This window comes from Ptiloglossa arizonensis, chromosome 4 (assembly GCF_051014685.1).
Source record: "Ptiloglossa arizonensis isolate GNS036 chromosome 4, iyPtiAriz1_principal, whole genome shotgun sequence".
In the NCBI taxonomy this organism is placed as follows: domain Eukaryota; kingdom Metazoa; phylum Arthropoda; class Insecta; order Hymenoptera; family Colletidae; genus Ptiloglossa; species Ptiloglossa arizonensis.
In genome coordinates this window covers 1,851,387-1,875,600 of record NC_135051.1, presented here as the reverse complement: position 1 = coordinate 1,875,600, position 24,214 = coordinate 1,851,387, and the positions used below count along the sequence as shown (strand labels likewise).

Here is a 24,214-nt window from a genome sequence, read left to right as displayed (position 1 = left end):
ACACGGGAAACGATCGACCTTGAGCGCGGACTCTCTCGTGTTATCGAAGTTGTTATTATCAGGGATTAACTTATTATCAGAGAACTTATTATTAGAGAACTTATTGTTAGAGAGAGTCGATCTTTTTCATTATTCTATCGACTCGTGTTTATGGTACTAGGTGATTCTGAAAGCTCGTAATAAGTTATCTTATCTATCAGGCAGTCGATAATTTGGGAAAAGAACAGCCAGTGATGGTACATTGATTATCGATACGTGTAGCTTTCGAATTTTAAAGGATTCCAGGATGAATTATTTTCAAAACTGTCCGATACGTCGACATTGAACATTATTAATGCAAATGAGTTTGTTTCAGGTCCTGACATCCCTGGGTTCCTCCTGCAGCCGTTCAGGAAGCCGAAGAGAATAAGGACAGCCTTCAGTCCTAGTCAATTGCTGAAGCTCGAGCATGCGTTTGAGAAAAATCACTACGTGGTCGGCGCTGAAAGGAAGCAGCTGGCCCAGGCCCTTTCGCTGACGGAAACACAGGTATGTTTCACTCTCTCTCTCTCTCTCTCTCTCTCTCTTCTAATCGAAAGTCTTGAAATTAGTCTGCGAACACTGGACCCTTGCTACTTTGATCGTCATCGCGAGTTTCAAAGACGTTGGAGCACGCGTCCAGTTGACTTCTAACCTAGAAGTTAATCAAGCTCGCTTAATCCTCTTGGAGATTTAGAAGAGGAGAATTATTGGTGACTTCGGAAATTTAATAAGAAACGGAGATCCCTATTTTTTCGGTCTTTGAGATTATAAAACTGTCCGATGTTTCGAAAGTTAAATGGTATATAAGACGAAGTAAATTATTTAGAATTGGTAGCTTAGAAAATTTTACGGAAATCCTTTAAAGTACTTCTTCTTTTCTCTCTCTCTGAGATTATAAAACTATCCAATGTTTCGAAAGTTGAATAGTATATAAGACGAAGTAAATTATTTAGAATTGGTAGCTTAGAAAATTTTACGGAAATCCTTTAAAGTACTTCTTCTTTTCTCTGTCTCTGAGATTATAAAACTATCCGATGTTTCGAAAGTTAAATAGTATATAAGACGAAGGAAATTATTTAGAATTGGTAGCTTAGAAAATTTTACAAAAGGCCTTTAAAGTACTTCTTCTTTTCTCTGTCTCTGAGATTATAAAACTATCCGATGTTTCGAAAGTTAAATAGTATATAAGACGAAGGAAATTATTTAGAATTGGTAGCCTAGAAAATTTTACAAAAGGCCTTTAAAGAACCCTTTCTTGTCTCTGTCTCTGAGATTATGAAACCATTTGATATCCACCTTGCTAATTTAGCTAAGTTCGCGCTAAAATATTCTACAAAAGTCGTGTCTATAAAGCGAGGAGCCATTCGCAGTCTCGATCACGCCGCAGGTAATTGCCCGACAATTAAACCTGTAATTACACTCGGAGGCGAGGGTGCGAGGAATCTGTAGTCGACATCAAATTACATCGTTTAAAAGAACGAGCAGTCAATTATTCAAGAACTTGCACAAAAAACCTGCACCTATCTCACGCACCGCATTTGAAATCGATCCTTTACCAATCGTGGTTCGAGATACTCGAACTCGGACCAATATTGAATCAACACTTTCGCTCATCGAACGTGTTCGAACGATTACTCGAACCTCTCTAAACAAACATCGTTCGCTTTTATCGATTTCGATTCGTGAACGATACTTACAATTTTCTTCGGTGAAAATTCACGAATGGAAGCATTTATTTTGATAAATGTGCCCAAATATATTTTGATATATTTCTGCATTTATTGAACTCTAACTTACAATTAGAGCTGCACTAACTTCTGCACTTGTCAAACTCTAACTTACAATTAGAACTCTACGTACAATTTTCTTCAGTGAAAATTCAGAAATGGTAGCATTCATCAAAATATATTTCTGCACTTGTTGAACTCTAACTTACAATTACAGTGGAGAACTCTACTTACAATTCTTTTCGTTGAAAATTCAGAAATGGTATTCATCAAAATATATTTCTACACTTGTTGAAATCTAACTTACAATTAGAGCTGAGAACTCTACCTACAATTTTCTTCGTCGAAAATTCAGGAATGGAAGCATTAATCGAAATATATTTCCGCACTTGTTGAACTTTGTCTCCGTTAGACACTGTTAATTTCATTCGAATGACTCCTTAAAGAGTCCAAATTGTAAAATACATTGAAACGTACATTATCATTTTAATTGTATACGAACGTATAAATATACATAGAAAATAGACGAATGCAAGAGTACGTACTTAGACCAAATAAAATCTATTCTCTCTCGTGTACCAAACGTTTGGAAGATACCTCCGCGTACGAAATAGAACTGATCGTTCCATTGTCTACTTGTCTCGTGCAACAACGAAACAAACTTAAACCGATCCCTTGAACCAATGAATAAATTAAAAACCATCGCGTTCGATAGTCACCGCTACCTTTTCCCGCGAGTTGCTACCTTTCGCGGAGGGTTGTAACCTACCGGGTGGCTCCGAAAACGCCGCTCGATATTCTCGGTACAGCCGCCAGTTTCCATGGTCCCTAATCGGGGAACAGTAGCCTTCGTTCGGCGTTTAATGGCGCGTACGCGGAGACCGAGTAAGCGCGAAAGGGCCGAATAACGAGGGGATTGATATGCTAATACGAACGATCGAGGGGTGCTGCGCGATATCCCTGCGCGTACACACACGCGATACGCTCGCTGGTGAGCGCGTGTGCACCAGAGGTGCGTGCTGGACGCTCCAGATGCATTACGTGCATATATCACACGCGTCGCGTTACGTATTCCATGGGCGTAACGCGCACCAAAAAAGGGAGAGAGAGAAAGAGAAAGAAAGAGAAAAAGAAACAGAGTGAGAGAGCGAACGAACGAACGAGCGAGGCAGAGGGGGGACTCGAGGAGGGTGGTATTGTGAATTAAGTCGGGAGAATGGAGGAGCCAACCTCGACGCCATCTTGGTGCCGCGGTGGAAACAGGCTCTCGCTGTGTCCTCTTCTCCGTCGCTTCCTTTTCGGTCCGCGGAGCTTGCTTCGAGAGGGAAATTTTGGACGAATCTGAACTCGATTCGCGTTCGCACGTCGATACGAGCATCCTGGATTCTCTGGAAGGACGGCGCGAACTCGTCTTTAGTCGTTCGAGTGAATTCGAGAGAAATCGAAGCGAAAATTTACGCCCGGTTTTCGACAAGTGCGCAAATATATTTTGATAAATGCTTCCATTCCTGAATTTTCGACGAAGAGAATCGCGAGTAGAGTTCTCAGCTGCAATTGTAAGTTAGAGTTCAACGAGTGTGGAAATAAATTTTGATGTACGCTTCCGTTTCTGAATTTTCACCGAAGAAAATTTTAAGCAACAATTTTTGCGCAGAATGATGCAAGTTCTGTGTTTGGGAAGAATGTAGGCATTTATCGAATCTCTACGCCAAAGTAGGGGATATCTTATATGAAGGGGGTAGGAACATTTTCAACGCAGAAAAGTCCGTGTCTCTTTTTATTTACGCATCGATCGCCAGAATTGAACTACTTTTGAAACTTTCGAGTCTACGCTTGAGTTCTTCAATGTAGAAATCCCTTATCAAAAGGGGGCAAGTTAGAAAATTTCTAACGAAAATTGTGAATCTTTTTCGGTTAATATGTGCATTCATTGTCGGAGTTTAACAATCTCAGAAGCTCGTTTAATAAATGCTCCATTTCTAAATTATGGCGTGTAGAAAATTGCAAGTGTCGATAGCCAAAAATTTGATCTATTAAATTCACCGAAAGCGATCGAACATTTTTTTGTCTTCTTTTCTAAGGGGTTTGAAAACCATTGCTACACCGTGTGTATCTTTAATCGAACGATTCTAGGAATAATAACCTCGTATCGTTTATTTGCTTTTGTTTCCTATTAAGGAAAAAGAAAAGGTGGTTACTCGACTCTCTCTCTCTCTCTCTCACACACACACAGGCTAGAGATTAGAAAACATCATTAGGCTGTTAAAGTTGTGTTTCCAGCGTAATTACCATCGAGCAACTCGAGTGAAACCACCACTTACATCCCCCGCATGAATAAGTGACCCTCTAAACACGGCGCAGCCAGTTGCGTGTTGCACGTTTTATAAGCCGGCCCTTAACTCGAACGTTAATTAAACTTATTATGCACGCTTGCAATTTATACGAGATAAGTAGAGTAAACATTTAAATCAGTTTATTCACCGCATTCTACAGCGTCGTGATTACCGATGTCACATGATTCCTTCCGCGAGAACTTGCTTTATACCAATTAAACTTCTCTCCGCCGCGTGGTGTTTTTAATGCTTTAAATTGCCTTCATTTGTTGCGAGGATTTAATTGAAAATTATGCCGCTGAACCAACAACCGGTACTTGATGGGGGAAAGCCGAGTTACGGCGAACGTTGAATGTCGTAGAAGTAATTACACGGATTCTAACTTATTAGCAGGATATCTGTGAATTAAACGCGCGCGTAGGAAAGACAACATTAACTACACTGATGCGAAATGTAAAGAATTTCGACGATTGCAAGTCCCATTATTCCTGGAATTATTATTCCATCGCGTATGTACAGTTCGCGCGTGAAGAAAAAGCATCCGATGCACACTTTCCGCTCTCGAACTGTACATATCGACACAAACGGATTTAAATTACTCCCCCAAGGGTTAGAAATTAATTTTTGGAATTGCTCGCTCAATTTTCGTATCGTTGAACCGTGAAATTGCTTCTCGAGACTTGAAATTCGAACTGTCGAATGTCAGATAATTAAAAAAAAAAAACAATCGAACAGAAGACTCGTTGCTTTCGATAGTCTAATTCGAAGTATTCTAAAAGATTTGTACCACATCGAGGAACGGAATAATAATTGTAAACCGGGACGACTAACCACGCGGTGAAACAGGATTTCCCATCGAAGGTTTTCAAATAAAAAGAAGAAAGATACGATCAGGACGAAAGCTAGCACAGGGACCACCTGAAAGACTCATCGAAAGCCAATTCGTCACAGACGAGGTTGCAGCACCGGTCGCCGATGGCTCGACCATAAAACACATCCACGGCCACAGCCTAACGATCCTCTTAATCAAACGCTTCCGCGTCGCGGAATCGCGCGTATCCCTAAGACGGTTTATGCGAGCGTTGCCGAAGAATCGGTATCGCGGCCAGGGCGTCGTTAATAGGCCGAGGGATTCGAATTTCACTGGTCGGGTTATGGGCCTGTTCGCGACTCCAGCCGCTGATGAAGGTTAGGCTCCTTTTAGACGTTCCTGGATCATCTAGCATGGCGTTCGTAGCACGGTACACTGGTAGGAGTTATCCTCGATCGCCAATCGCACGCCCGATTGGGGGACACGCGAGTGTACTCGTGAGTGTGCCTTCGATGTGTGCACTAATGTCGCTGGAAAGAATTTATTCGAGCTTACTGAGACATCAAATTAAAATTATTGTGCCGAGCGATCGACTTTGGAAGATACCCAATCTGTACCCCTTAGATTTGTTCACGTTTTTACGAGGTGATAGAACATAGGTACCAGTTTGGGATACGTGGAACGCTGGATGTAGATACTCGATAATTGTGAAAAAACCTAGTACCTTGTTCTGTACCTAATTTACGCTATACATTGTCAATTTGAAAAATATGACAGTGCGTTAATTTTCACACTTAACGTGGTGCTTCCTCTTATACATTCTTCGCTTCTATATTTTCACAGGTATGACTTCAGACATAATAAACTTTAATTACCTATATCTTTAAAGCTATCGAGTATCTACTTCCAAAGTTCTATCCATCTCAACAAGAAACCTACACTCTATCACCCTACAAAAGATTGTTAAAATCAGAATGATATAAATCGAATCCTTTCTTTTTATTATTGGATGTAAACGATTGTACCTAATTTCTGCTATACATTGTTATGTTTCTATCAAAGTTCTGTACCTAATTTTCGGTGTACATTGTCAATCTCTAAGTATGACAGTGCGTTAATTTTCACACTTAACGTGGTGCTTTGTCTTATAGATTCTTCGCTTCTATATTTTCACTCTATCGCCCTACAAAAGGTCGTTAAAATCAGAATGGTCTAAATCGAATCCTTTTTTTTAATTATTGCACATAAATGATTAAAGTTCTGTATTCAATTTTCGTTATACATTGTCAATATGTAAATACGAGAGTGTGTCAATTTTCACACTTAACATAGTATTTTTTCTTATAGATTCTTCGCTTCTATTATATATTATCACAGCTATGACTTCAAACCTAATAAACTTTAATTACCTATATCTTTAAAACTATCGAGTATCTACTTCCAAAATTCTACCCATTTCAACAAGAAACCGTACAAGAAACCCCCCAAGGAACTCTATCACCCTACAAAAGATCGTTAAAATCCGACTGGTCTAAATCGAATCCTTCTATTTTTAATTATCTTATGCAAACGATTCAGCAACGTTCCTATCGACGGTTACGAACGCCACTTTGCGCGGCCTGTGAGTACTCGTGTGCGAAGATACGCTCCGTGTGGAAATGCTTACTCGAAAGGGTAAGTCTGCACCCTCGTTGCTGGACCGTGGAAGTGCATACATCTCAGGTGGAAAAAGTCGTCGTCGAAAACGACGCGCCGCGATCGCGATTCGTCGTCTCCCGACTCGGTTGTAATATATTCCCCGGGTAATTGCCGGGCTAATCGCTCGTAATCAGGCCTCTAATGAGGGCCACCGGGTCGCGTGTAACGCACGCTCCGCTTTATGAATCTTAACAAGCGCGAGAACAAGACGCCTCGTGCTTGATGCGCGTCGGTTTGTTCGGGCCGGCGCTCGTCTGTTTGTCGTGGTGAACGGTAGAGGTACGATGCAACCGCTAATTACGAGGCCTTCGCGAACGTTGATTGGCTTCTGGAGAGACGACGGGCCCCACGGTGATTGATATCGTTTAATCGTCGATCCTCTGCTCCCGGATGAGTTCACTCGGAACAGGTGCGTTTTCATTCGCGCGAACCTTCCGTACATTATTTTCTGCCCCCTCGATTCCGTTCCTAGCCCCCTTTTCGGTGTTTCGATCGGAGATTAAGGTAATTTCATTATCGGTACGGGCAACGTTTGTCGATCACTCGATACCTCGTTCTCGTACAGTATTTTTTAATCACTGTGATCCAGAGAATCGAAACAATCTTCAGGGGTGGTTTTGTTCTTTTTCAGGGCTCTGGTAGATTTTTAGAGCACAGTGAGTTCGTATAGTACGCGGGTGGAAAGATTGCATTTGAAGTTACAGCGGGCCTTGTTCTTTCAGCGATCGTGAGGGGTGTTTCTTAGGCTTTTATAAATTTCTAAACTTTTAGAGTAGTTCTGGATTACGTTTGTATAGTACGCGTGCGAGAAGATTGCATTCGAAGCCTTTTCGTCGCTTTCTTCTCGCGAAGGAAAAGTGTCACTTCGATCACCTTTCGAAACCAAGATCGCGTACCAAATGTATCGTACGAGGAACGAAAGATCGCACCTGGAGAGAATTTCGATCGAAATGAAAACACTTTCCGTGGAACGTGGCTTCCGAATCAGATTCTCGAGACTCTCCAGGGTCAGTGAGGGCTTTTATTCGTTAGGTTGGTCCTTCTCGGGCGATTTTCACCGCATGTTTAACAGCCATTAGTTCTGCCACGTGTACCGACGTTTCATCTGGTAGTTCGGTGTTGAGCTCAGAAAACGGCGTAATTACCGCGCATCCGGTTCCCCGTGAGGCTTTCGAATCATTCACGTATTCGTGTACATAATCCTGAGTGGTATTCGTTTAGCGATGATTCGATTTGGAAAATCTTCCTGTCGTGTGTTCGCAAATTCGGTTTCACATTTCGGACGAATATTTTCGTTCAGCGATCGGAATTAATTCTTGAACGCGTTTATTTCGCGCGAATCGCTCGCCAGTTCCTTTATTGTCCACCTGTCCGTCGGGAACTATCGTTCGATTTTCATCTCTCCTTCTCGTTAAAAGGCGTCTCGTAATTACGCAACGAGCGGCGCACGCCAGCCCGCTAATTGCGACGCGAAAGCTCGGCTGCATCGCGCGGCAATAAAAAGTGCCGACGAGCGATGCAATAAAAGCGCATTTGCATCTCCGGGTCCCTCGGACGAACCTTTTCCGCATGCGCGATCTCGCCCAGCCGAACAATTAGTCTCTTTCTTGCCCCCGGTGCAATTCCGCCACGGCCGATAACAAAAAGGGGAAGAGATACTTCACTTTTAATTTTTCCACCGTGTAAAAACGGAACAACTAACCGAGGATAATTGGACGGGCCGGAACCAGGCTCGCCTAGTCCATAAAAACGAACGACACGAGAGAGAGGGAACCACCTTATCCCGGTTTCTGTCGCTCGCGCTTCTTATTCTTTCCCGGAGAAATCGTTTCCTGATCGATTACAGTCGAGTGTATACCTCGAACGGTACGAAGTGAGAAAAACTACCCCAGGGGGAGTGGCCAAAGTCCGACGGAACGAGCGATCGTGCCATTTTCTTTTAAATTTATAGCGATCTGGGACGATATTGAAACGAAATTTGTCGATTCAATGCGATTTTAACGCTCGATGCATGGTCGTTGATCATTCGTGTTCGTCGCTACTGTTTCCGGATTCTCTAATATTTGTTATTGAAAGAAAATTTACTTCGGTCGCTCTTCAAAATAGACATTTCTCGCAATTGGTTTGAAATTTTGTAAAGTTTCTAACGGAGAAGAAAGAAAAATAAATAAAAACGCGCGCGAAATATCGTCACGAGCCAAAGTGAAAGTCTACGAAGAGCCTAGGTGGGGGAATGGGCGGAGCAGTTCTGCACCCGCCCACGAGGGATCATTTCTCAATGGTCGAGCTGTACAACCGAGAATATTTTGCGATTCTACGCGCAAATAATTGATATCGATAAGTGTAAAAAGTTTCCTGGTGTGTATCTCCGTTCCGCGTGCGTCGTTATTATTGCGTTACGGCGAGCGATTAATCAATTTTTTCATACCAACTGGATACGTTTATTCGGCGTCGTTGTCGTGGATTTATTAGAGAAAGCACAGGAGGATTCGTTTCTAACGACACATCGTGTGTCCGCGGCCGTATCATCAACATTGTATAGCAACATCGGCATTAATCATAGGCGCAACGTTGATCGAAATCCAGCCACGTAGATTTATCGTCTTCCGGCTGCCTCGTAATCAATTAAAGTCGTCAGCGTCGTATCAATTTTAAAAGCGTGCTCGGAAGGGAAATGATTCGAGTCATTAATCGTGCGTGCCGTGCGACTACGAAACATTTTCCGCTGAATCGTGTGGGCAAACCTGACGGAGTAGGAGTTTCTCGGCTACCCGTATTGTCGAGTCCCTTCATCGACAACTCGTTAATGAAAATTGCGTTTCGTGAATTTACTGGCGCCTGGTCGTAATTTCGTTCCATGAAAATCATTCGAACGTTTTGCATTCATTGCACGAATAAAATCAAACCACCGATTTGTCTTTGTCGTTCCAAGACGGTGAGAAAGTAATTTCATCAATTTTTCCATAAATTATATGGAAAAATTACATTTCGTGAATTTCCTTAAATTCTCCATAAATTATATGGAAAAATACTATTATATTAAATAATTCCGCAAGTTACAATTTTCCATAATAATTACGTTTCGATAAACAAAAATTATTTTGCATTATTCTCAAAGAGGAAATACTTCATCGACAACTCGTTAATGGAAATTACATTTCATGAATTTACTGGCGCCTGGTCGTAATTTCGTTCCATGAAAATCATTCGAACGTTTTGCATTCATTGCACGAATAAAATCAAACCACCGATTTGTCTTTGTCGTTCCAAGACGGTAAAGAAGTAATTTCATCAATTTTTCCATAAATTAATGTGGAAAATTAACTATTATATTACATAATTTCTATTATATACTATTATATTAAATAATTTCACAAGTTACAATTTTCCATAATAATTACGTTTCGATAAATAAAAATTATTTTGCATTATTCTCAAAGAGGAAATACTTCATCGACAACTCGTTAATGAAAATTACATTTCGGGCAATTTTGCATTCATTGCACGAATAAAATCAAATCATCGATTTGTTTTTATCGTTCCAAGACGGTGAAAAAGTAATTTCATCAATTTTTCCATAAATTAATATAGAAAAATACTATTATATTAAATAATTTTACAAGTTACAATTTTCCATAATAATCACGTTCCAATAAATAAAAATTATTTTGTATTAGTCTCACAGAGGAACGACTTCATCGACAACTCGTTAATGAAAATTACATTTCGTGAATTTCCTTAAATTCTCCATAAATTATATGGAAAACTACTATTATATTAAATAATTCCGTAAATTACAATTTTCCATAATAGTCACGTTCCAATAAATAAAAATTATTTTGTATTAGTTTCACAGATAAACTACTTCATCGACAACTCGGGATTTGATCAGGATTTTATACGTGTTGCTCCCAAAGGAGGATTTTTAACTTTTTTGTGGCGTTAGTATTATAGTTCGTTGAGATTTGAAGTCCAAGGAACAAGTACCAAATGATCTGAAATGATCATTACTCGATCGTTTAATTAAATGGCTCGACTGTGTAGCAAGACACCGATTCCTTCGCTGGATGAAAGGTATCTCGGGTAGCCTACTGTAAGTTCTTTTAGCTGTTCGCTCGCGTACTAGAACCACCCATCGTGCAATTCTGACTTAAGAACGCGCTTGTCCTCGAACCATTAGAAGCCCCAACGCGAGCAACGAGACAGTTACACGGTTATAAATCAGAAACAAGTGACCAGTTCAAGCAGGAGTGATTGACATCGACAACGCCCAAAAGAAACTAAAAGGAAACCCTGACGGGGAGCTCCAGCTCTTCAGTACCGAAGACAGTGGAGTTCCATTGCTCGGCCACGGACACCACAATTAACAACGCGAACTAGCGAGAATTGTTACGAGTTCGTGAATCAGATAACGAACGACCACAAAACAATCGAGAAGACAAGTCCCAGAAGATCCGTGCAGGATTCTGTAGCATCGGTGACCTAGTACGGCCAGGACAGTGAATTAATAATGCGGAGCATAACTGTTACACGCTCGTAAACGAAGCCAGTTCAAGATGGAATGTGAAGCAGAAAAAGTATTCTAGAATAGTAAGACTCCAAGGATCTATCGAATTAATAACACACGGTAGAACTGTTCCACTTGTAGAGCTAGTTTCAGATGGAATGCGTGGCAGAGAGAATTGTATTTCAAGACTATCAGGACATACGAGTCCAGTCTCATGGATCATTGAGAGTATAATAATAGTACTTCCTCTTTTTCCGCGATATCCAGTGTAAATAATTCCTCAGCGTTTCGATCCTGGCCGCGAGTCTTCTTCAGGAGAATGGAGTTCTTGGAAATGTGGACAGATATATAGAGTAATATTGCAAAGTTTGCACGATGACTTGGGATTATTCAAGTACAGTTATTATTATTCATTTGTTTGATACAGTCAGGAACTGTATATACAATATCGCGTACTCTGGGTCGCTAAGTTTAACTTGTTCATTAGTAGGACTTGAGTCTCTAATGATCTCCAGTATTTTCACGTTCGAATTAAAACCGCAGAGAAAGATCTGTCATAGTTCAACTGCATCAGCAGTATTTCTATTCAAGCCTCCAATGGTCTCCATGTTTGCAGGTTTATCGGTAGAGTATAAATTAACCTAAATAAAACTGCCATAGACACTTCTACTCGAGTAGAATGATCCTCGGTGTCTCTGAAGTCGATAGAGATTTGAGTCTGGTGCATGGGGTCTTTTTATACCCAGTTTACCTTCGCAATGTATTCTACTATACGATCAAAGTTACATACTCATAATAATAAATAAACATCGAAAGACCCAAGTGTATACTCGAAAGATTAACGCTGTAGAGTTAAAAATGGAACTCTCAGAACCACCCTATACTCTCGATACTTTCAACTCCCTCCAAAATGCGCTCAAAGACACGGAGTGTGAGACTTGGAGGTTAAACCTACAAGGTCTCTGGTACAAGTTTTCGAATGAAAATTAGTCGAGCGAGAAACCATGGTTGTTGACCAAAAAAGGACCTATCGGATCGTCCTCTAGTGTCCAATAACACCGAAGCCCGGATCCTCGAGCTCTGTTAACGCGCGTAATTAACGAGACATCGGTCGCGGGCCAGCACGAAAAAGAAGGTCAACAGTAAATCAGACTTTGTCGTTCTTGTACCTGTCTGGCGTTTACAAAATAATCGGTCGAGCATGGCCAAGCACCGGTCCGCGGCTGGTCGGTAAATCATTCGGTTAATTGCCGCTTATCAGCGCACGACAGAAACGTCTTTTCGCGTTGTCGCGGGGCCGCGAGACGGACAATGGCGCTCGAGCGATCGCGGCTCGAGCCGATTAACGAACAAGCTGGCGCTAGACGCGAACGAACCGTGTAAATTGAGCGCGTGCGCTTGCGCAGCACACTACACTGGCCGCATCTCCCTCTCGAAATACGTTTCTCTTAGCTATATATATATAAAAATTGTAGCTAAGAATATTTAATACAGGAATTTAAAGAAAAAAAATATATATATTTAGGAAATATTTAGGAATATTTAGGAAATATTTAGGAATATTTAGGAAATATTTAGGAATATTTAGGAAATATTTAGGAATATTTAGGAAATATTTAGGAATATGTAGGAAATATTTAGGAATATTTAGGAAATATTTAAAGAAAAGAAAAATATATATGTATATTTTTTTTCTTATGTGTATATATTTTTTTAAGAAATATATATATTTAAAGAAAAAGAAGATATATATATATATTTTTTTTTTTATATGTATATATATTTTATATGTATATTTTTTTTTTCTTTAAATACCTGTATTAAATATACAGGGTTATTTTAGAAGACTGTACGAATTTCGATACCTTTACCAATAATCGAAAAGTTAGCAATGTTTCACTCGAGAATCGTAGAATACTCGGATAAATGTCACGAAGGTGTGAAAAAAATTACAGGAAAGAATATGTGCAGTAATTGGCACAAAGTCTCGCCAACGTCATTAATAACAGATCTTATCTTTCGTTTGTATACTCTCCGTGTGTTTTACCCACCGCTTCTACCAATTTAGTCTTTTTTTATAATTTCTCGAGCAATACTATCGGGAAATAAATTCATCTCGTAGAATATTCCACGGCTCTCCGTTTCGCGATATCGGACATTCTTTTTTCAATCTTTCGAAAACCTTCGAACTCTTTCTCTCTTTATTTCGATCTTCAAGTACAAGTGCTTGCTTTTTTTCATCTTCAAGTGCACTCGTGGCACTTGGTTCGGTTTAATTAAATAGACGAGTAATCTTAACTGTTTGCTAAAATGGGTGTGCTATGGTTTTTGGACGGATGTGTACGCGAATGTGAGTGAGAACAGTGTGTCAAGTTTCAAGAGTAAGTAAATGCGGAGAGTGTTTCCTTTCGAGTCTTCTCGGGAGGTCAGAGTAACAATCCCAGGAAAATACGCGACGATATTTACCCGCAAGGTTATTAGCAGCGGGCCTCTGCACGTTACCCCGTAATTTGCATCGGGTTTGGTAGAAAACAGAACCGTCGTTAACAAACCGTATAATTTCGCGACTCGGTTGTTTTTCTTCTCGTGAACACCGAGAATATTGTTTTCCGCGAGACTCCATCGCCTTTGTTGCCCCCTCGCGTTTAATCGAGGCGAGGTTAGGTTTCGGTAACGACTCTTGAGCGTTTCTGTAACCGAATCCGTGAACTTTATTTACGTTTTTCAGCGACGTAAAGATGTTTAATGATAACGATAATTCGGTTGTCGAACAACGGTGCAAATTGGTGATGATAACAGGCTAGCTGGATAAAAAAGAATTTTACCATGGTACTTCGAGATCGATCGTTTTCGTTGTAACAAATACAAGCTCTGTTTGTTTCACCTTTTACTTTCCACTGATATTGTTACACCTACTGAACGTCCGTCTGGTGTGTTTGGTGATCGATTAGTGTCGTTTTTCAGCGACGTGAAGATGTTTAATGATAACGATAATTCGGTTGTCGAACAACGGTGCAAATTGGTGATGATAACAGGCTAGCTGGATAAAAAAGAATTTTACCATGGTACTTCGAGGTCGATCGTTTTCGTTGTAACAAATACAAGCTCTGTTTGTTTCACCTTTTACTTTCCACTGATATTGTTACACCTACCGAACGTCCGTTTGGTGTGTTTGGCGATCGATTAGTGTCGTTTGTATTTAACGATAGCTCTTTCATACGGTAAAAGTTATTCTTCACGGTCGTTATCGCGGATAATTGGGATCGCGGATCGACAAGATCTGTCACATTAAACGCCGAAATGAAATTGTCGGTTCGCAACTCGTAAATTGTTCGGTAATTCGACGATCGAGATACCGCGGCGGAAGTGGAACATCGTTTGGGAATGCTCGTTTCGTCGATTTCTGGGGAAGACTTTCGTTCCTGGAGCGAGTTTTGTCAGAAGTTGTTCGAACAACGTTTTGTATAACGATTTCATAATGGTTCGATGAATAAGAAGGCTCTCGAGCTAAAAATAACCACGTTCGTTGCAATCGCGCGTAATTGACCAACATTGGTACTAAATGAGTGGCGTGTAACTAGGTTCTTTAACGTTGTCGATAGCGAACGAGGTGCACGTCGGTGAGGACTTTTGCATAAAATGCGGGGAGTGTCGTGTATCATTTTCCATAAACTGGGAGTTTCGTGTCCGTGAAGCATTAATCGTACGGTGAAATAATTAACGTTTGTTTACCTTCGATGAAATTCGAGATTCGTTGTCTTTGGAATTTTTAACGAGCTGCAGCACCTGGCTCAATTATTCGCGGGACATTGAATTACGAAACGAGTGCACTATAGTGACCACGGTACGTCGAAACTGATAGTAATATTCTTGACATTGATTTTATTCTTGACAACGTTTGTTTTTGCACGGCACAGACGCGTAGAAACAAAAGTTGCTCGCGCTACCCCGTAACTTGCAGCGACGCGAGATTTACGCGAGAATAACAATCGGTATTTTTACAGTTTTATTTTTTCGTACAAGAATACATCTACGAACGGTGACTATTGAAAAATTGAAAAATAAAAATATACATCGTAGACTCGAATCTCGAAGCTGATATTATCACCGTTGTAAGACAACTACGAAGATTATATATATACACATATATATAAAATTTGAATTGAATCGGATGGTATTTGTAGAAGGTATGCATTCATTAAGCATTCATTGTAAACATGTGCTGAGACGCAAAAGTATTCGAATGCATGTATTATTTTTTTTTTTTTTTTTTTTACGTTTACGCATTGTCTCGTATCAATATTCAATCGATCCATTTTTGGATGCTTATAAATATAATAATTATATTTATAAGTGCCATTATTTAAAACATAAGTATAAGTATAAATATAAGTATAAGTTTTATATTTAAGTAAATATTTATTTATACTTATATTTGTACAAGTACAAGTATAGAATGTTTAGTTTTAATCCGCTTGGTCAATATTTTAACGCCTTTGTAACGATTTTCCAAACTGTGAATTGATTTTTGCCCGTGTATCGACGTTATAGTTGCTAATATTCACGCGCAAAAGCGTTCCGTATCGAGAGTGGTGTTCGAGTTCGCGATCTACCACGGCTGCAAATCGATTTCGAGTTCGATACGATGACTGTAGCGTTGAGAAACAATGTCACAACATCGTCAAGCCCGCTTGAATGCAAAGCAGCGGCCAAGGTGGAAAACAATGCGGCTCGCCGGTAAACTTTATTACTTTAAAATGTGATCGAGCGCCGTGTGATGGATCGTATAGAAAAAAAAGATCGCGTTCATCGAATCATTACACCCGTGGCAGCGTTCATCAGTAACCCAAGAAAGTACGCGTCTCGCGTTCGTTTGCAATTCAAAACTGAAACGCGTCGATTGCTAAACGTGTTCCGTTCGAGTCAGTGTCATAATATCGTAACGAATACCTACGTGAAGCGTTATTATTAGAATTGGATTCGAAAATCACCGATCCACCCGCTTTTCCTTGCAACCGAGATCACTATGCATTTCAAAATCATGCTTCGTGTACTTGTCGCGCGATACGAATATCTTCGGATAAAGAGGAGCAGCTTTTTCTTTTGTATTCGTATTTCTGTGTATTATTATTCGCCTGGGTGGAAATCCACAGGGGCAATTTGTTTATTTGTCGTCCTCTGCTCTGCGGGCTGTTTCATCGATGCAGATTAAATGCAGATTAAAACTAAATATTCTATACTTATATTGATACAAATATAAGTATAAGTATAAATAAATAATTATATATAATTATAACTTAAAATCTGCTGCAGATTATTTAAGAATCTTCGGTTGAAACCTACTGGAAAACTTTCTCGAAACTTAACTTTCTGATAGGAAATTATTTTCAGGACACCTTCTCTCAAACATAGTTCAATTAACGTCGATGAAATTCCGTGTATCGTTACAAACACTACGTATTCGATTCGTCGATCGAATAACAATTCTCAAACGCTACTATAAACACTGTTATAAACTCTCGTCACCTTGGAAATCTAGATTCCCCCGTATTGATCTTAAATGGAGTTCACCGGAGAATCATCGGTTCCGTATAACCGGGGTGAGTCTCGATACGTAAAGAAACCGACCGAACCGAAGAGTACGCGATTCTTTTCCTCCTCCTCTCTTCGTTTTTTTTTTTTATTCGATTCGTCGATCGAATAACAATTCTCAAACGCTACTATAAACACTATTACAAACTCTCGTCACCTTGGAAATCTAGATTCCCCCGTATCGATCTTAAATCGAGTTCACCGGGGAATCATCGGTTCCGTATAACCGGGGTGAGTCTCGACGCGTAAAGAAACCGACCGAACCGAAGAGTACGCGATTCTTTTCCTCCTCCTCTCTTCGTTTTTTCTTTTGATTCGATTCGTCGATCGAATAACAATTCTCAAACGCTACTATAAACACTGTTATAAACTCTCGTCACCTTGGAAATCTAGATTCCCCCGTATTGATCTTAAATCGAGTTCACCGGGGAATCATCGGTTCCGTATAACCGGGGTGAGTCTCGACGCGTAAAGAAACCGACCAAACCGAAGAGTACGCGATTCTTTTCCTCCTCCTCTCTTCGTTTTTTTTTTTTATTCGATTCGTCGATCGAATAACAATTCTCAAACGCTACTATAAACACTATTACAAACTCTCGTCACCTTGGAAATCTAGATTCCCCCGTATCGATCTTAAATCGAGTTCACCGGGGGAATCATCGGTTCCGTATAACCGGGGTGAGTCTCGACGTAAAGAAACCGACCGAACCGAAGGGTACGCGCTTCTTTTCCTCCTCTTTTCTTTTCTTTTTTCTTTCGATCGTCGTTGACACAGTTCGCGAAGCGTTTTTTCACGTATCACGTTACACGTCCGTGTATATTTTAACCGAGTCTCGCAACCGGACAGTTGATGACCCTCGAGTTATTCCACGCGCTAATCAGAAACTATAATTAGCGTGTAATGGGAGGGGGCAGTCCGCGAATCGGTCGCATAATTGCGCCAGGAAGAGGAGGCCACGTTCACATACAATATCGGATGACAGCGCATTCGCAATGCTTTATTCTTAGTCCAGCGACGACACGCCTCATTATGCATAGAGAATCCGCACGCGGCCTGCATAATATGCAAATACTTCTTCCATTACCGTCCGCGGCCAGCGTAATACGCTTGGGCGAAAGGGTACGCGATTCGACGGGAATAACAGTCCCCTCCTACCCCCTCCCTCGCCACCGAGGCCCCCCTCTGAACCCCCTTCTTGATATTATATCGCGTTCTACGTCCTTCTTGGCATATTTATTTCCGTTTCTCGTTTTTTTCCCGCGTAATTTTTCTTTTTCTTCTTCTTCTTCTTCTTCTTCTTTTCCTTTTCTCTCTCTCTCTCTCTCTCTACTTTCGTTTCTTTTCGCCTTTTTCTTTTCGTCCACGTTTCATCGCCGCGGCGAACACAGGAACGCGGAATTTCGAGAACCGAACGGTACCAGCGGTGATTCATCGCGCGAGTCGGCGAACGTAAACGTATTCCGCGAACGCGTGAACCGGTCGACCGGCGAATTTTTCAACGTGCCCCGTTTCGTGCCTGTTTCTGGCAAAGTTCAAGCATCCTCGCGATGGACGTCGATCATTTTCGTTACCGCTCGTGCGTAGGTACGTGCCATTACTGGTTAGCTCGTTTCGTATTGAGCGTCCAACGCGAGCCTAGATTCGGTGAACTGTCAGTGACAACGTGTGAACGTCCAGGTATATAATTTTTTAGCGAATTTAAGTCCTTTGGAAATTTTCACTCTTGCAATTTATCCCCATATCGTAGAGTACCGATTGGGTACTCTTAGGCGATAATCTTTAAGCGTTCATTTCAATCATTTTTTTTTTTTGTATTGCATACCTTTAGGTGTTAATTTGAATTCGATAGGTAAATTGTAGGTGGTACCGTGTGAAAATCAAGGTATATATTGGATTCTTTGGAAAGTTATTTCGTTTTCCAAAATGGAGAATATATAATTTAATAAAATGTCGTGTATATATAATCTAACAAAATCGTGTTTCATTTTCATCGAAAAAACCAAATGACTTTCCGAACAACCTAATAATATATTTTGTATTGAGTTTCATTTTTACTATCGCAATTTATCCCCATATCGTAGAGTACCGAATCATTTTTCTTTTATATTACGTACAAAAAGCGTTACTCTTAGGTAACATTGAATTTGAATTCAATAGGTAAATTGTAGATAGTGTTATGCGAAAGTCAAGATATATATTTTATATCGAAGTTAAGTGTTACTATTGCAATTTATCCCCTTGTACCATATTTATCCTCGTATCATAGAGTACCAAATCATTTTTCTGTTATATTACATACCCTTAGACGTTAATTTGAATTCGATGGTTAAACTGTAGCTGGTACCGTGTGAAAGTCAAGATAATCTCAGTTTTCATCGAACGACAGGTTATTTGGAAGTGTTGAACGTTGAAATTTATCTTCATCGATACCACACTTACGTTTGCACATTGATATTCCAATATTTGGTGCAATAAACTCCAGAGAAGCAGAATAATGTAGAATATTCAAGTCCACCGATATTTTTCCGCAACATTGCGTATCGAAAGTGCGATTGCTCAAGTCCTAGATCACGTTAGCGAATCAAGCTACCAATCTCGATTGTATCTCTTTCTAACGTAATCTTGTTGCCCGCGAAACTCTCGTAAATACAAATATCGCCATTTAACGGAAAAAGTCTCATTTCAAAATTGAAAAGATTTTCTTTCGAATCGAAATCCGTATGTCTCGATATTTATAATTCTCTCGATCCAGAGAAAGACTCGTTCATCGTTCTCTTTCTTCTGTTTTCTATCTCCAAGCTTCGATTCCAGACGAGATCATCGAGGTGTATATTTTCTCGTTGGATGATCGATGGAAGACGAAGGATGGGTGTCGCGGGCGAGGAGGAAACATTTGCCACGTAAATTCCATCGCTTTAATTACCCATTGTTCTCCCGAATGTTCCCTCCTCCGATGGCGAGCAAAGCGTAGAAACGAGACAAGCGATATCGGTTTTTATTGCGGAACGATAAGCGAGCTCGTAAACCGTTCACGGCACAACCGGACTCGACACGAGCAGCTCTCGATAATGCCTAGTAAATACGTTGTAGCGATTAGTCGCGAACAGATGCAAATCGCTATGGTCCGTAACGCGTTTACGCGCGGGTGAGCGGGGAACAGGCGTGGACCCAGTGCTTTCATTAAAGTCTCCGGGAGGAGCCGCGACCATAAGGCGCGCCTGATAATTATTATTAACGCGCTGGTGAAGAAAGTAGCTAGATAAAAAAGAAAAAGAACGTGACAGATTGTGCGTGGACGATAATAAATTCTCCTCCCCCAATTTATCAAAAGTGTCATTTTCGAGGGATTAGAAATATCGATTTTTTTCAAACGAGTAGTTTCTATAACGAAGTGGGCATAAATTGTAGAGGAGAGAATTCAAGTTTACAAATGAACAATATATATTCGTAAGCGATGAATTCTCTTTATCCTTGATCGGAAGTGCCATTTTTTAAAGCATCGAAATTCTAAAGTTAATTTTCAAATACTCTGTTTTCGTACTGAAATTATTTTCTATAAACTCAATTTAAAAATTCTCCTGTAGTTTTCTTCGATTTTTGACAATTCTCAATTTTTTTCAAACGAGTGGTTTCTACAACGAAGTGGGCATAAATTGTAAGGAAAAAATTCAAGTTTACAATTCGTAAGCCATGAATTCTCTATACCCTTAATCGAAAGTGCCATTTTTTAAAGCATCAGAATTCTAAAGTTAATTTTCCGACACTCTGTTCTCGTACCGAAATTACTTTTTATAAACTCAATTTAAAAATTCTCCTTCAGTCCTTTACCAAGTTCAAAATAGACTTTCAAGTATCACCTGAAAAACTAACCGATTACCATCGATTAAATAGTAAATCGTGTTACGTGAATAATTCGAGCGCAAAACGGAGTTGAAAACATCGACTCAGTGTCGCGCAAAATTAACAGAAAAATCGCTAATTAAAAAACATCTCTTCTTCCGTGTTCGAACTCGCTGTTATTCGAGCTGTTTTCGAAAAACTCCTAGAAAGAAATTGCACCGAATATGGGGGGCGTTTAGAGTCTCCAAACGATCGGCGAAATTCAAAGGGTCCACCCCGTTGGTCAAAGCGAACCGAAACGCGAACGATTCCCGATTCGAACGATCGGCGTAAACGATAGGCGCGGTGCTCGTCCTCGAAGCCGATTCTCTCGTTCGCTCCTCATCCCTTTTGGTTTGGAACGAGGCGACGCGGAGGGGAGGACGTTGGTTTTCTCGTCACGATCCCGGCATGTCACTGTCGTGTGTCGTCGACTTCGTGTGCATACTGTCGGCCTCGGCCTCTCGAGGAAGCTCCTCGAGTTGATTCGAGATCGAGCGAAGAAATCGTTACACTTCCAGACGAGAATTGCGTTCGCTGTTAGCCGATCGTAGCTTTCCATTCTCTGCTGGGATATGGCTCTTTGTCGAGTAGCTAGTAAGCGTTGCTTGGCAAATTTTCGACGCTTCCGGGACCGCGTGCATTCAAGTACTGTGCAATTCGTCTGTAATTTTGGAGTTGCATCAAGCGTTGTAAATCTTGGAAGTTCTTAGAGTTTTCGAATCTTAGAGTTCCATAACGACTCCATCGAACCCCATAAATGACCGTACAAGCGTGCAATTTCTTCGTAATTTTCTCCTCGATTATTATTTTTCGTTCAAATTTTCTACGACGATATTCGATAGATTGATAATAAACTGAAGAATAATTAAAGAGAAAGAGTAGAAACGAAATTGTTTCTAGGTGTTTGATTTATTTTATCAAAATTGGGGCAACTGGGTACTTGATTTGCAAGTGTGTCTTTGTCGTGCATGAACATTTGAGTGCATAATAGTTTTTATGGAAATTGTAACATCGAATTAAATTATTTTACTTGTAATAAATCGTCTCAATTTAAATGAAGCAAATCATCGTAGTTCAATGTTCTCCGATCTATATATATATATATATATATCACTTTTAAAGCTTCTGGTGTAATTCCTAAACGAACATTAATATAACTCGAGTTTTCATTTTCTCAGTTGAAATTAGCTCGGAAAATTACTCCAGTTTGCGAAAAAACGACCCAGAAGTAATAATAATTATTCTTCCAGATTTTTGCTGAAATATTCTCGCGTACACGTATCTACGTTATTAGCGACAGGACCTCGACGAACAATATTTAATCAATATTCCTTTCATATTGGTTCCAGTGTTTTCTCTCTACAAACGTCCTACCTGCTAATCCACACAGGTATGGCGCCCTCGTTCGAAACGTCACGCTCGGCATTTTGTTAGCAAAACATCATCCCCCTTTTTTAATCCCCGCGGAAATCCAAGCTTTTCATTGACGAAAAAAACTCACGGCCCGTTGGTAAATACGCGACGGTCGGCAAAAAAAAAAAGAATAAAATTGTACGTTCGACGGAATTGGCATCCCCGTCATCCATCGTGACGTTCGATTTCGATTGAACGAAACGTGCCTACCACCCCTGCCATTCACCCCCCCCCCCTCACCCCATCCTCCACGGTCGTGACGCTCGATCAATCGACTACCTTCTCCGCGATGAAAGCAGTTTTTTTTTCCAGCGACAAAATTGACGAGTGGCTCGCGAGGCAGCCATCTTTATTGCATCCCCATTGGGATCGATAAAACTCCATTTTGGAGAAGAATGATAGTAAGAAATTTTGTTCGTTCGGTACTTGGAGTCTTCGGAAAGATTTTTCTTAATTTTACAATTGGTCCTGTTCTGCGTTTAAAATAAACAGTATGTTTAATAAAAGAAAAATAACATTTCCCTTGTGTACGAAAGGTGAAGATAGTCTACGAAAAAAATCACAGAAAATGGTCCAACACCGTCACAGATTTCTCTAGAGACGATAAAATCTCGAAATCCACAAAAAACCACTAAAGGGGTGTCGATACGATTCTCGCGTGTCGATTCAGCAGTGAACCGTGATAACGACGTCATCAAGCACGCGTTTCAAATTCTTTGAAAGGATCCACCCTACAAGGAAAGAGAGGGGATTCGTTGCAGCCATTAATACGAGGATTCTTCGATTTCACAAGATTCATAAAAAGGTCTTTCGCGTGACCAATTACTCCGTTCTGTTACACGATTACAATAGTGCCTCGGTTATTGATAAAATTTCTGCTCAGGAGTAATCCCTGATACACTTTACGTTTCTTTAACTAGTTCATTGTGCTTCTTCTCTGAAAAAAAAAAATTTTTTTTACCTGGCTTTTTGATAAAATGTCCGCTCGAGATATCCTCCGACATTGTTTAAGTTTCTCCACTGTCCTCTTCCGCTACAAAAAGAAATCTCTTCACCGTCTTCTTCAGCTACAAAAAATTCTCTTTACCGTTTTCTTCCGCTACAAAAAGAATTCTATTCACCGTCTTCTTTCGCTATGATAAAAATTCTCTTCACCGTCCTCTTCACTGTCTTTTTCCGCTACGATAAGAAATCTCTTCATCGTTTTCTTCAGCTACCAAAAAAAATCTCTTCAACGTCCTCTTTTAAAAAATTCTCTTCACCGTCTTTTCCCGCAAAAAAGAAATTCTCTTCAACATCCTCTTTTGAAAAATTCTATTCACCGTTTTCTTCAAAAAAATTCTCTTCACCAACCTCTTCCAAAAAATTCTCTTCACCATCCTCTTCCAAAAACTTCTCTTCATAGTTCTCTTTCAAAAACTTCTCTTCGTAGTCCTCTTTCAAAAAAACTCTCTCCGCCAATGGTTCGCTCACGGACGGTCGTCGGTGCTGATTTTCGAACATTAAGCGAGGTACCATCGATCTCCGTGTTGTTCCGCGCTAAAACGTCGCGCCGAAAGGTGGCCAGGTCCGCGCGGAATTGTCTCCCCTCGTCGCGCGATCACGCTCAATTTCGTCCTAACAAAACACGACACGTTGGAGGCGCGTGTGCGTGGTCGTCGACAATTGAAAAATAATATCGTCCAGTTTATTTAGCCGCGCGATCGGACCCGGTGGTAGGAGGTGGGGAGCAGCGGGAGGGGGAGGGGTTGGGGGCACGGGGGATTAAAAATAATGTTTCGAGCGTGACTGGCCGGCCCCCGAGGGATTACGGGGACGTCGTCGTCCGCAGCGATTGGCCCGGGGATGCAACCCCGGAGATTTTATTCGGGGCTTGGCACCGTAAAATGGGGGGAAAAAAACGAGCCGAGGACCACCCCTCGTCCGCCCTGTTTTTCTATCGTACAGCTCGAACTGTATCGCGCGACGTCCGGGGGGCGGAGGGGGCGGTGGGCTCGCTTAATTGGTCGGTGCTCGCGTCGGAGGAATTGTTTCCCGGGCGCGAAAGCTTTATTGCAGCTTGTATTAATTATTGCTGCAAAGATATTAATTGAAACGGCTCGTAACTTGGGTTCGGTGATTTGCGAATATTAATAATTCCGGGCGAATAACTCGTATATTTATTATACGGGAGGTGAAATATTTTTTATAATACAAACGTGGAAACGGAAGGACGAGAAAAATTGTTTG

At 40.7% G+C, this 24,214-nt stretch overlaps 1 protein-coding gene across 2 annotated transcripts in view; it reads left to right on the top strand.

Annotated features, from left to right (window-relative positions):
- Positions 1-24,214, top strand: part of LOC143146380 (uncharacterized) — a 63,425-nt gene that overhangs the window by 29,638 nt on the left and 9,573 nt on the right. For both annotated transcript variants that reach the window (XM_076310622.1, XM_076310623.1), the window contains exon 2: positions 356-528. In XM_076310622.1, the coding sequence (XP_076166737.1) occupies positions 356-528 (173 nt within the window). The remainder of the gene's footprint in view (positions 1-355; positions 529-24,214) is intronic.